We start from the raw sequence: 13,883 nt of genomic DNA, 5'->3' as shown, positions 1-13,883 counted from the left end.
ATATCAAATTTCAGTGTATTTGTTACAAAATATTGAGTACTTCCCGGGCTGTATGACAAAGCAGGTATACAGAACAATGGAAAATAAATAATTATTTCACAAATTTTATTTGAACTTCTCCTGAGCAACCTAGGAAAATTAGTCTTCTCTAAAACCAAGTTAAGAAATCTAGAAAATTTGTGAGGAGATATTGAGAAAATTACAAACAAATGACAATACAAAAAATTTTCATACAATGAAAAACAGTAGAAATAGGAAATCAGGAAATTATTTGCCTCAAATATTACAAAATATTAATATAAGGAAATGATTAAAGGGTTTTTTGGTTTGTTTATTTTTTTACAGAGACAGAGAGGGGGGGGATATATAGGGACAGGCAGACAGGAACAGAGAGAGATGAGAAGCATCAATCATCAGTTTTTCATTGCAACACCTTAGTTGTTCATTGATTGCTTTCTCATATGTGCCTTGACCGTGGGGCTACAGCAGACCGAGTAACCCCTTGCTCGAGCCAGTGACCTTGGGTCCAATCTGGTGAGCTTTGCTCAAACCAGATGAGCCCTCACTCAATCTGGCGACCTCGGAGTCTCGAACCTGGGTCCTCCACATCCCAGTCCAATGCTCTATCCACTGCGCCACTGCCTGATCAGGCTAAACGGTTCTTAACAAGCCAAATCTAGGACAATTTGAATATTGCAATAAATAATAATAAGCCCTGGTTGGTTGGCTCAGCGGTAGAGCGTCAGACCAGCATATGGAAGTCCTGGGTTCAATTCCTGGCCAGGGCACATAGGAGAAGTGCCCATTTGCTTCTCTGTCTTTACCCCTCTCCTTTCTCTCATCTCTCTTTTCCCCTCCCGTAGCCAAGGCTCCATTGGAGCAAAGATGGCCCGGGCACTGAGGATGGCTCTGTGGCCTCTGCCTCAGGCTTTAGAATGGCTTCGATTGCAGCAGAGCAATGCCCCAGATGGGCAGAACATCGCCCCCTGGTGGGCATGCCGGGTGGATCCTGGTCGGGTGCATGCGGGAGTCTGTCTGTCTGACTGCCTCCCTGCTTCTAACTTCAGAAAAATACAAAACATAAAATAAAGTGATAGTGATAGATTATAACCCCACTGAGTAAAATAAGACTCCATGAGTTAATCCATGAATTAAGTAATGGGGAACAAGGGAGAGCACCTCCTCACAGGAGAATTCCAACTAATAAATGTAGAAGGAATGATTGAGTTAAGAGTTCCTAAGCAATAACATTACAGTCTCCGCCTAAAGGATTTCAGATTAAATTTTTTGCAAAAAAGTAAAAGAAAATTTGGGGGGAAATGTCCTATTTCGCTGATACAGAAATGCATATGAAATAACTCATTATTTCATATGACAACATAAATTGGAAAGCAGTTTTGTAATAAGTACAAAGAGCCATTATTGCTGCTAAATTAACCTGAGGAAATAACTTCAAAGAAAGCATTCATGCACTTGAAAATTCTCATTGTAACACTATTTACAATATTGAGAATTTAGTCATGAGCATAAATATTGAAAAATAGGGGAATATTTAGAAAATTAATGGGATAGCACTGAATAGGGTATTATTTAAATGAACTATTTCAAATATAATAACAAAAATGAACTTAATTGGAAAAATATGCCTGAACAATTCTAACAGATTTGTAAAATTACTTAAATAGAAACTGTAGAAGAGACCATAGAAAAGCAAAAATATTTGACTTCTTGGAATTATAGGCTGCTGGATAATTCTTAATGTGTTCTTAAATTTAATTTTTATTTTTATCAAAGTAATAATGTGTATAGAGTCTTATAAAATAGCAATGCTTAGAGACCCTCCCCTACCCCAATTCGTGACTCTCAGAGACAATGACTTGTACCCTTTAGCTGCTGCTCCTGCCATTTACCTCCACATTCAATACTCTTATTTTGGTTTTTTAATTTATTTTTTATTTTTTTGATTTTGACATTTAATTATGTTGCATACCCATCACCCAAAGCCAAATTGTCTTCTGTCACCTTGTATCTGGTTTTCTTTGTGCCCCTCCCCCCACCCCACCCCACCCCCAGTAACCCCACACTCTTGTCCATGTCTCTGAGTCTCATTTTTATGTCCCACCTATGTATGGAATCATATAGTTCTTAGTTTTTTCTGATATACTTATTTTACTCAATATAATGTTGTCAAGGTCCATCCATGTTGTTGTAAATGATCTGATGTCATCTAAACTCATGGACTTTGGTTATAAAGAGTACTTTATGAATTTTACTCCAAAGGCAAGAGAAGTGAAGGCAAAGATAAATGAATGGGACTACATCAGACTAAGAAGTTTGTTTTTTTGTTTGTTTGTTTTTGTTTTTTTATATTTTTTTCTGAAGCTGGAAATGGGGAGAGACAGTCAGACAGACTCCTGCATGCCCCTGACCAGGATCCACCCGACATGCCCACCAGGGGGCGACGCTCTGCCCCTCCGGGGTGTCGCTCTGTCGCGACCAGAGCCACTCTAGCGCCTGGGGCAGAGGCCAAGGAGCCATCCCCAGCGCCCGGGCCATCTTTGCTCCAATGGAGCCTCGCTGCGGGAGGGGAAGACAGAGACAGAGAGGAAGGAGAGGGGGAGGGGTGGAGAAGCAGATGGGTGCTTCTCCTGTGTGTCCTGGCCGGGAATTGAACCCGGGACTTCTGCACGCCAGGCCGACGCTCTACCACTGAGCCAACCGGCCAGGGCCCAGACTAAGAAGTTTTTGCTCAGCAAGAGAAACTGACAACAAAACAAACAGGCATCCAACTAAATGAGAAATGATATTTTCAAATAACAGCTCAGATAAGGGCCTGATATCCAAAATATACAAAGAACTCACAAAACTCAGTACTCTTATTTTGAAATGTTTTTATTGTTTTCATTTGGAGACATAATCTGTTGACGCCCTAACGTGTAAGAGTAGGATTTAGTACTCTTATGCCACCACCCGCACATAATTTCCCTGTCAACGTTTTGTTTACATTCTCAGAGCTTTATAAAAATTGTTCCTCACTGAGCCAGATGATATACTGGAGTCTCAGTCCTTCACATCTTCGCTGTGTTAGAGCTCCTTTTCTAAGTTCCGTGTCTGCCTGTCTCTCAGTTTACTTTCTAGCTTTGGTTGAACACATCTTTTTGTAGCTACCTCAGAAAGGGTGAAAGGATGGTGAATTTTTTTGTGACTTTGCATGCTTTTATTCTGCCCTCCTTACTTGATTTTTAATTTGGCTAGGTGTAAAATTCTAGGTCAGAAATCCTTAAATATATGAAGCCATTGTTTCCATTGTCTTCCAGTTTCCTGTGTTGCAATTATGAAGTATATTGCCATTCTGATTCCCTGTCCTTTGTGTGTAAGCTGCTTTTCCTCTTTGGAAGTCTTTAGAATCGATCTACTCTTTATCCCTGGAGTTCTAAGATTCTTACAGTGGTAATTCTTATTGTGGGTTTTAAAAATTCATCTTACATATGAGATGTCTCTTTAATTTGGAAAATTATTTCTTCAGTTTTGGGAAATTATTCTGACCCTTCTATTGACTTTTTTGTTTTTATCGTATTTTTTTAATTTTCTAGATTGTCCTTGTTCTCTAATTATTCCATTTTTTAAATCATTTTATTGTGGTGTCAAACATTTACAGAAAGAAGCAAAAAAATATAGAGAGAGCCCCGTATACTCTTCTCGGCTTCAGCATTTCTCAGCTCATGTTCCGTCTTCCCCTCTTGCTATTTTAAAGCAAATTCCAAGCATTATATAATTTCTTCTATAAAAATTTTTATATGTATCCCTAAAAGATAAAGATTCTTCAGAGAAGTAATGTAACTCTATCACACAACTAAAAATTACTATACAGATATCCAGTTTTCAAGTTCCCAGTTGGTCCTACTCTTATAATTCATTTTTCTCCCTGCAATTTGAGTTGAGATTTGTTTATAAGGTGTGCATTTTGCAATTGGTTGATATCTCTTTAAGTCTTTTAATCTATGAGCTCTGTGTCCTTTTTTTTTTTTCGTTTTACTGTATTTGTTGAAAATACTTTCCTCCCCCCACCTCTTTAAAGCTCCATGTTTCATGGATGCCATATTATCTTCACTCTCGATAGATATAATTATAAGGTTGATTTTTATTTTAAGGTTTTCTTCTGTTCTTTTACTTTATTCCTTTTTTTTCTTGTTTATTCTGATAACTGTTTCTCATGCTTAGAGCCTTGTCTCAAATGCCTGGGTATCCTTTGTCATCTTTTCTTCGTTTAAGGAAGGAGGTAACAAAAAGCCCATTGGAAAAGATGTTGTGGCAAGAATTTGCTTATTACTCACTGGCTTCCTTCCCTTAGGCTGATGTTTTGGCTTTCTCTGATCTGCCGTGTGAGCTTCCACTTACTCATCTTCTGCTATTGCTTCCTCCCCTGGTCTCTGTCCTTGTGAGTTTGAGCATAATTGTTCCATTATTGTGATCTCAGTGGGTTTTGGAAGAAAGTAGAAAGTCAAACATCCATGTTTAACCAGAAGTCTCTTTCCATTTTAAAGTTCCTATTAATACAATAAATGGGGTCAAATAAAAGTTAATAGCATTAGGTTGAGCTTACGGGGATTTTTGTCCTAATAAAGTACTTATTTGGGCCTGAGTAGTTTTGTAAACCATTGCTTAAAGCAGTCTTTTAATATATCATCCTGGAAACATAAACAGCACTTTTTCTTGTTCACTGTTATGTTCAAGTCAAGGAAGGTTTAAAACTGATAACTAGTACATGAAAAGAATTATTTCAGAGGAATGTAGTTACTTTCCAGCATGAGTCAATATTAACAAATTCTGTATTAGGGTTTAGAGTTTAACCAATATAAAACATGCCTTCTTTTTTTTTCATTTTATTAAAAAGATTTGACCTGAAATTAATACAAAATAATTTTAAATGTAAACTGTAATTGAAAAATAAAATTTTAAAAATAAAAATAAATAAATTTTAAAACAGTTTAAAAGAAAACAACTTTATTGAGATTTAACTGGCATATTAAACACATAAAACATGCCTTCTTACAAACCAGTATATCCTTTTAAGTATTTTTATTTTTAAGACTTTATTTATTCATTTTATTTTATTTTTTATTTTTTTATTTATTCATTTTAAAAAGCAGAGAGAGAGAAAGGTGGAGGAATAGGAAGTATCAACTCCCATATGTGCCATGACTAGGCAAGCCCAGGGTTTTGAACCGGTGACCTCAGCATTCCAGGTTGACACTTTATCCACTGGACCACCACAGGTCAGGCCCAAACTACTATGTTTTAATCAAAATTCCTGATTATAGGATGATTTATATTTGTCACTAAGTCTTTATATAAGTAAAAGAATCAAAATTATAATTATTATACAGTCCTACCTCAGCCAAAATAAAGGAATTCTTTAGTGAGTGAATTTTACTGTGTATTTTCAACTAAACAATTTCATCAGTGTTACCTATAAGGAAACGATCTCATTAGATCTTGTTCTAGCCTCTCATTTTATAGAGAAGGTAGCAGGAAGGATTTGACCAAGGTAACTCAACTAGTTATTAGCATGGCTATTAAGCTATAGCTTTTGTCTCCCAAGTAATTATTCTTTCTACTGTGTTAAAGTAATAGAAAAGGGCTATACAGTAAATACATTGATGGATATTTTTGCTGCTTATTGAACAAAGAAGTGATTTTTTTTCTTTTTCTTTTATTTTTTTTGTATTTTTCCAAAGTGAGAAGTGGGGAGGCAGTCAGACAGACTCCCGCATGTGCCCAACCAAGATCCACCCGGCATGTCCACCAGGGGGCGATTCCAACTGGAACCACTCTAGTGCCTGAGGTGGAGGCCATGGAGCCATTCTCAGTGTCTGGGCCAACTTTGCTCCCATTGAACCTTGGCTGTGGGAGGGGAAGAGAGAAATAGAGAAGAAGGAGAGGAGAAAAGGTGGAGAAGCAGATGGTCACTTCTCCTGTGTGCCCTGGTAGGGAATCGAACCCAGGACTTCCACACACTGGGCCGATGCTCTACCACTGAGCCAACCAGCCAGGGCCCAAAGGAGTGATTTTTAACTGATAAACTTTGTAAGGTCTGCATACTTTTTGAAAGAGGTAGGAATTTGGAATCCAGTTCTAAGGTAATAGGAACTTAATCCGAGATTGTCTGGGTAGCAATGGGAAAAGGACAGATGGAGGTAAACTGGGGAAAAGTTATCAGCTGGCCTAGGCGATGAACCTCGTTCCCATAAATAATAAAAAGGGCCTGTTGGATATAAGACACCGGAGTTGTAGTGATAGGACAAGATCATGAAATCAGAGGTTGCTATTTAATTCGATACACTAGCTGAACAAGTCAGTTAAAGAGAGCTACATAGATATCTAGAGCAATTGATTTCTATTCCAGGTTTGACCACTTTCAGTCACTGGCTCCAAAATTCCCCAGTTGAAAGTGGAAAATTAGTAGAATGGGAAACATTTTATTTTTTTAGCTTCTTTGTTTTTTTTCCCCCAGAGGTCTTATTTCAGTGTTTTAAATATCTGTGGTCACCTTAAATTGAAAAGAAAACCAACTCATCTTTCTCTCTGACCCTCCAAAAAGATTGTCTTTGCCATTCTTTTTATTTAATCTTTGGCACAACTGTTCAGTCACTCTGGCCTGAAAAATAGAAGTTATCTATGATTTATCCTTACTATGCAGCAGAAAAACATTAAAACTTTAATGAGCCTGGCCAGGCGGTGGCACAGTGGATAGAGACCCCGAGGTCGCCAGCTTGAGCGCGGGCTCATCTGGTTTAAACAAAAGCTCACCAGCTTGGATCCAAGGTTGCTGGCTCCAGCAAGGGGTCACTCGGTCTGTTGAAGGCCTGTGGTCAAGGCACATATGAGAAAGCAATCAGTGAACAACTAAGGTGTCGCAACGAAGATCCTCTAAAATCCATTGAGCTGCCAACACAATTATACTACTTCTCAGAATGTATTGTAATCATTTATTTACTTGTCTATCATTTCCATCAGATTATGAGCTTCTTGAACATTCTTTTATTTCTGTCTCCTAGTGCCTGCCTGGCACATAGAATTTGCTCAGAAAATGTATGGTGGGTAAAAGAGAACTTTGCTTACAGGGTCAAATGTGAATTCTCCTGGCATTTCAAGTTGTCCAGAATCTGGACTCTCCCTACGTCTCCTCCCCACTTTCCACACAGATCAGGCTCCTTCCTGTTCACCGTGCATGTCACCAGGTCCCGGTTTGCACTGGTGCTCCATACCTGGACTTCTCTTCTCCGCACCCAACCCCTCCCTCCCATCGAAATTCCACTAGAAGTCCCTAACCTACCTCTCTTTCCTCTAGCCTTTTTGTGCAAGTAACACTGCCCTTTCCCGTCTCTGAATTTCTCTACTGCTTATTGCGATAATAGCCCATTTTTTCTCTTTATCATATCCATGGTACTCTAGCCACCATTGAATTGGCTAGCTCTAATAGACCAGGAGCTGGGATGTACACCTATCTCAAATGGTCACACAGCCCCCAGAGGTACCGTGGACTATCCCCATTTCATAGATACAAGGTATAACTGAGGCTCAGAGAGTTGAAATGACTTGCTCCAGATGACACAGTTATGAATCCAGACCTGTCTCAGGGCAAAGAGCCTTTGTCCAGTTAGCTGCCCCACAGTATCTCCTCTCTCCCTCCATTCCCTCCTCAGAATAGACCTCTGGGGGCACAGCCATCCTTCCCCACGTCTGCACATGTGGTAGATGCTTCATGATTGTTGGTTGAATTGAGTTGATAAGGGTATTGAAATCTGTTCCTTTTTTAAAAAGTTGTTCTTTTTGGTCATTTTTTTTATAACTTTGATTAAAACACTTGTAAATTTGATGTGAAAGCCATACCAAATACAATCTCTGTTGTTGTTGTTTTTAACTTGAAGCATGTATTTTAGAAATATACACAATTTATTCTGGTTATATAATTTAGTAAAAATATAGTCATGGATTTTGGAAATTCAAGAGTAAGATCATCTCTGAAAGCTATTGCATTATAACCATATGTGTGATATTTTGTAGTTCGAGACCGTGTTCGGACAAAAATGGAGCGTGATATCTTGGTAGAAGTTAACCATCCTTTTATTGTCAAGTTGCATTATGGTAAGTTATAAAGTACTGTGGTTAGCAGATACAGGTACTAAAGTCATAAAAATTAAATCATTATTTATACAAACTGGAGTAGCTTTTATCACGTTTGGCTTGTTTCTTTTAAACATTATAGTGTCTGAGTGGGTACCTGTAGGAACAGATAATAATAATCACTTTTTATTATATTAATAATAATGTAGCAGCATTAAAGAGCCCATGTGTTAGCTCAACTTAAAAGCAAGAAAGATCCCTAATGTCCTGAAACTTGTATCACTCTCTTTTCCCCAAAGGCATATGTGATTATTTTCAGTGGGTAAAATGTATGGTAATTCTTATTATGAGTAATTAAAGCGAACCAACCCACATTTTTTCTGTAGTAAAGTGAGATGGTTTTTGTATTTTGTTTCATGTTTAAGTAAGCCTTTTTCTTTTGGGGATTTTTCTTATTGATCATATGCTTTAAAATTATTGTATTCCTGAGAGACTTGATTGCCTGAAGAAAATCTAACAAATGTTATAGTGGTTCCATAAAAAGAAACACTGCGTTTAACATTTGTCTATGAAAACTAAGGGAAATCAGTGGCTGTCGTTTAAATAAAAATCAGTTCAGATCTACGATGTAATATTTGCTAAAAATAAGAATCATTTTTGAGTGAATTGACTTAATATAAGCCTAAGAAAATAGATGATGGTGGATTAAACAACAATTTTCATTTCTTCATTCAGCTTTTCAAACTGAAGGGAAGTTGTATCTTATTTTGGATTTTCTCAGGGGAGGAGATTTGTTTACACGCTTATCCAAAGAGGTATATAATAAATCTTTATTTTTAATCTATTGATACTCATCCTGTTTCAACTAAAGCTTTGTTATATTTGCATATTATGTTTATCATATTTACTGTAGTGGCACAGATTCTCATGTTGAGGAATTAGAGCCAAAAAGAGTAATTTTCTACCTTTTGAATTTATTCTGAAAGTAGGACTTTAAATTGATGAACTGTTTTGATCTTTTGTCCTGCTTCTTTTACTTACAGTTTTTTTTCGGAAGCAATATCAATAAGATATCCTTAAACAATTGTAGTGGAAATTCAGCATGCATTTTAAAGATTACTTTTCATTTTAGGATTTTACTGTGGTGGGGCGACAATGACACAATTTTGAATATAATTGTTACTTAATAAAATGCAAAGTTATTCCCCCCACCCCGTGCATATTTAGCATTTAGCAAGTGATTAGTTGACTGATTGGTAATTTTTGCAAATTTCTTTCATAAGTAACTTGAGGGTAAAATTAGATGTAATAGCATATTTATAATTTTTGATTATTTAAACTATGGGATGGAACTTTAAATGAAAATTACAGATAAAACGAAAATACAGGAAAACTATTGTTTGATTTTAGGTGATGTTCACAGAAGAAGATGTCAAATTCTACTTGGCTGAACTCGCACTTGCTTTAGACCATCTACATAGCCTGGGAATAATCTATAGAGACTTAAAGCCAGAAAAGTAAGGAATCATGCTACTAAGTTGAATACAATGTAATGTCGTTGCTTAGGAGGTAATAAAAAACAAAATTACTTAATAAGAACACACACAGCATTGCAGTACAGTACACGTGCTTCATATTTCTGCTAACACTGTATATCCTCATACTTTGAAATATCTGTTCATCAGAATTTCTGCTAATGGGATCTTGCTTTCATTTGCATCCTTTGATTTTATTTATTTATTTATTTATTTATTTATTTATTTATTTATTTATTTATTTATTTATTTTGACAGAGACAGAGAATCAGAGAGAGGGATAGATAGGGACAGACAGACAGGAACGGAGATGAGAAGCATCAGTTTTTCGTTGTGGCACCTTAGTTGTTCACTGATTGCTTTCTCACATGTGCCTTGACCACGGGCCTTCAGCAGACCGAGTGACCCCTTGCTGGAGCCAGCAACCTTGGGTCCAAGCTGGTGAGCTTTGCTCAAACCAGATGAGCCTGCGCTCAAGCAGCGACCTCGAGGTCTCGAACCTGGGTCCTCGGCATCCCAGTCCGACGCTCTATCCACTGCGCCACCGCTTGGTCAGGCGCATCCTTTGATTTTTAAAGTGGTTGAAATCTATATTCATATGATTATTGGCAATTTGTCTTTTTTGAGAGATGTTTCTGTTTATGGCTTTTGTTCATGTTTCCTTTGGAATGTTATTTTTTCCCCCTTGATTTACAAGAGACCTTCACAAATTAAGAATTTAACCATTTGGGGAAAAAAAAAAGAATTTAACCATTTGGCATACAGGTTGGGACAAAAGTATGTTTACAGTTGTTTGTATGAAAAATATTATATCAATTAATAATAATACAAGAATAAACTTTTGCATACTCACAACTGTAACCCCACTTTAGCCCCACCCTGTATATTGCAAATACATTTTTCTAGTTTATCTTTTCACTTTATTTATGTTATTTTAACCTACACAATACTTTTTTCCTCCATCAGATATATCAGTCTTTTCTTCCGTGATGTCTTCTATGACCTTTATTCTTAGAAGGGCTTTTCCAATCCCATTATCAGATATTTTTCTTCCTGATTTTATGGTTTCTTTTTTTACCTGTAACTCCATCTAGAAATTTTTTTGGTATGAGGTATGGTGTAGAGCTAATGCTTCCCTCCAACTACTATTTATTGGAAATTTTCTTCTCCAAATGATTTCCAATTTTAAGTGTGAGGTGAGCTGATTTCCCATTGCTTTTATAATGGCAGTTAATCAAGAAGCTAATATTTCAGCCTGACCAGGCGGTGGCGCAGTAGATAGAGCATTGGACTGGGATGCCGAGGACCCAGGTTCGAGACCCCGAGGTCACCAGCTTGAGCGCGGGCTCATTTGGTTTGAGCAAAGCTCACCAGCTTCAACCCAAGGTCGCTGGCTCGAGCAAGGGATTACTCGGTCTGCTGAAGGCCCACGGTCAAGGCACATATGAGAAAGTAATCAATGAAAAACTAAGTTGTCGCAATACTCAACGAAAAAACTAATGATTGATGCTTCTCATCTCGCCGTTCCTGTCTGTCCCTGTCTATCCCTCTCTCTGACACTCTGTCTCTGAAAAAAAAAGAAGCTAATATTTCAACTGTACACACTTCTGTGTTTTAATTTGTGTTTATCACTTTTAGTAAGAAAGGTTTCTTTTCCCTTTTAAAGGATTTAAACGAGCCTTGCTCTAAAAGAATTTTTTAACAACTTTATTTAGATATAATTCACCTAGCATACAATTCATCCGCTTAAAGTATACAATTCAGTGATTTTTAGTATTTTCAGAGTTATGTTACCATCATCTTTATCAAGAATTCAGATATTTCTTACATTAAAATGTTACATGCAAAATTTACATAACATATAGCAATAGGTAACAGAGGAAATGCGCCTTTGGAATTCCTGTTAAGTGATCATTTAGAAATTGTTACACTTTTATATTTTGTTTGCTTATTAATGTATTTTGTTTTGGAATGTTTCATATGATTCTATTTTTATTCCCCAGATAATCAATGACTTTTTTTCTTATCCTTTTCCCAATTTCTAACTATCACTGCATAAAATGTAATTCCTGATAAGAGTAAATATTCAAGCATATAATGCTTAGGAGAAAAATATTACTATAAATATAAGATTAAACATTCATAATAAAAATATGTTAGTGTTTTATTTCCTTGAATATATTTTAGGCCATTGTATAAACATTGGTCATAAAAAACATGGGCCCTGTCACAGTGGTTTACTAAGATCAGGTGTAAATACGGCTGCTCATGTGAGAGCTTCCACATACATGTCTAGACAATGCTGTTATATTGAAATAACATTTGTTAAATGACCCCATTAAAAACCATCATATGGAACTTGGGAGAAATTTTCATCTTTAGCCCAGTTGTTTTATGCACTGTGAGGGATTTTCCAGACAACTTTAAAGTAGAATTGTGTTATTATAAATATAGCTAAAAATAATTATTAATAGTTGAAAGGGAACTCTGCTTTTTGAGAGTAATACGATTGACTTTTTCTGTGAAAGATAGTGAATGGACATGTTTACTTAAAAGAATGCTCTAGAAAGTATAACTAATACCCTTTGGCTGTGGGGGGTTTTTTTCCTCTCAATATCAAGAATGATTTGAGGTTTTATTTTGTTTTGTTTGTAGAACTGTCCTTGGTGTATTTATTAGAAGTGAAGGTCTTCCACCATATCTAATAATTTCCTTTATAATTCCTAAATGTATTGATCTGCTTCATAATCAAGATTAGTATTTTTTTCATAAGTCCCTTGTTATGAGGAGACTTGAAAATTATGTCCCTACTGGATTACCCTCAGTAGTAAACTTTATGTAATCATAGTTGAATTGATGACATAGCAAGATTGGTAGTATTTTTGACATAAGTAAAATTTCATTACAACAAAATTTGGCTTGCATATTTTTTAATGAAATTTAAAAGTGAGGAAATGTCTGTATTATGGAGTAGCTTTGAATATAAGTGGAATAGTTTATTACCTGACCTTTCAAGTCAATATAGTAAAGTACCTATGCAGAAATACATTTGGCTTGCACCTTAGTACTTACTCCTTTCTGTACCGCCTTAACATGTTTCTCTCTACTCATACATGTGCTAAAGCCAGAAACTTGAGTGTCTTCTCCATTTATTCTTCTTCATCACAGCCCATTAGCTAAGAGCTCACTAAATACCCTTATTTTTCCCTCTAAATTGTTTTTCTAAAATTGAAGATCTGATCATTTCTACCCTCCACTCTTGTAAACCTTTTATGGTCTTCAGTGCCCTTGATTCAGATTTGAAATGTCTTATTGGCCCTTTGGAGGCTGGCCCTGTTCATTTAACATGCATTTCCTGTTTGTGCTCTGCCAGGCACTGAGCTACAAGGTCAATAAGGTCGAACCCTCTAGGAGCTCCCAGTTTGCTGAGAGAAAACACTGGAGAGAATATACAGTGAAGGAACGGCTCAGTGAAAACCAAGCAGTGTGAGGAAGATGTGTTGAGGAAAAGAAGATTGTGTTGTCCACATCAGGAAAAACAAACCAACAACCTGGGGAAGAATGATTTAGTCAGATGCTTTAAAAATGACCAAGAGAGCCCTGGCCGGTTGGCTCAGCGGTAGAGCGTCGGCCTAGCGTGCGGAGGACCTGGGTTCGATTCCCGGCCAGGGCACACAGGAGAAGCGCCCATTTGCTTCTCCACCCCTCCTCCGCGCTTTCCTCGCTGTCTCTCTCTTCCCCTCCCGCAGCCAAGGCTCCATTGGAGCAAAGATGGCCTGGGCGCTGGGGATGGCTCTGTGGCCTCTGCCTCAGGCGCTAGAGTGGCTCTGGTCGTGGCAGAGCGACGCCCAGGATGGGCAGAGCATCGCCCCTGGTGGGCAGAGCGTCGCCCCATGGTGGGCGTGCCAGGTGGATCCCGGTCGGGCGCATGCGGGAGTCTGTCTGACTGTCTCTCCCTGTTTCCAACTTCAGAAAAATGAAAAAAAAAATGACCAAGAGAATGACAACACATTCAACTTGCCTTGTGGGCCCCTCTGTCTATTGTTCAAGTACTAGGGAGGTTAGTTAGGCCACCTCCAGAAAGGCTTTAGAAAGAGCAACTTAGAAGAGTCTAGACGTTTTGGTTCTTCTTCTATTTTTTGATGCTCCTCGCTCATTAATACAAGTTTATAAGTCTTAACATTTGGAATATATTATATATGTGTATCCAAAAAATAACTT

The 13,883-nt window shown here is 37.4% G+C and overlaps 1 protein-coding gene across 5 annotated transcripts in view; it reads left to right on the top strand.

Moving 5' to 3' along the window:
• Window positions 1–13,883, top strand: part of RPS6KA3 (ribosomal protein S6 kinase A3) — a 114,696-nt gene that overhangs the window by 63,229 nt on the left and 37,584 nt on the right. For all 5 annotated transcript variants that reach the window (XM_066357517.1, XM_066357516.1, XM_066357514.1 and 2 more), the window contains 3 exons: window positions 8,068–8,148; window positions 8,863–8,942; window positions 9,538–9,644. In XM_066357517.1, coding sequence (XP_066213614.1) covers window positions 8,068–8,148; window positions 8,863–8,942; window positions 9,538–9,644 — 268 coding nt within the window. The remainder of the gene's footprint in view (window positions 1–8,067; window positions 8,149–8,862; window positions 8,943–9,537; window positions 9,645–13,883) is intronic.

The sequence above is a fragment of the Saccopteryx leptura genome, chromosome X (assembly GCF_036850995.1).
Source record: "Saccopteryx leptura isolate mSacLep1 chromosome X, mSacLep1_pri_phased_curated, whole genome shotgun sequence".
In the NCBI taxonomy this organism is placed as follows: Eukaryota; Metazoa; Chordata; class Mammalia; order Chiroptera; family Emballonuridae; genus Saccopteryx; species Saccopteryx leptura.
The sequence above is the reverse complement of the archived record's forward strand: the minus strand, read 5'-3'. Positions and strand labels throughout refer to the sequence as shown.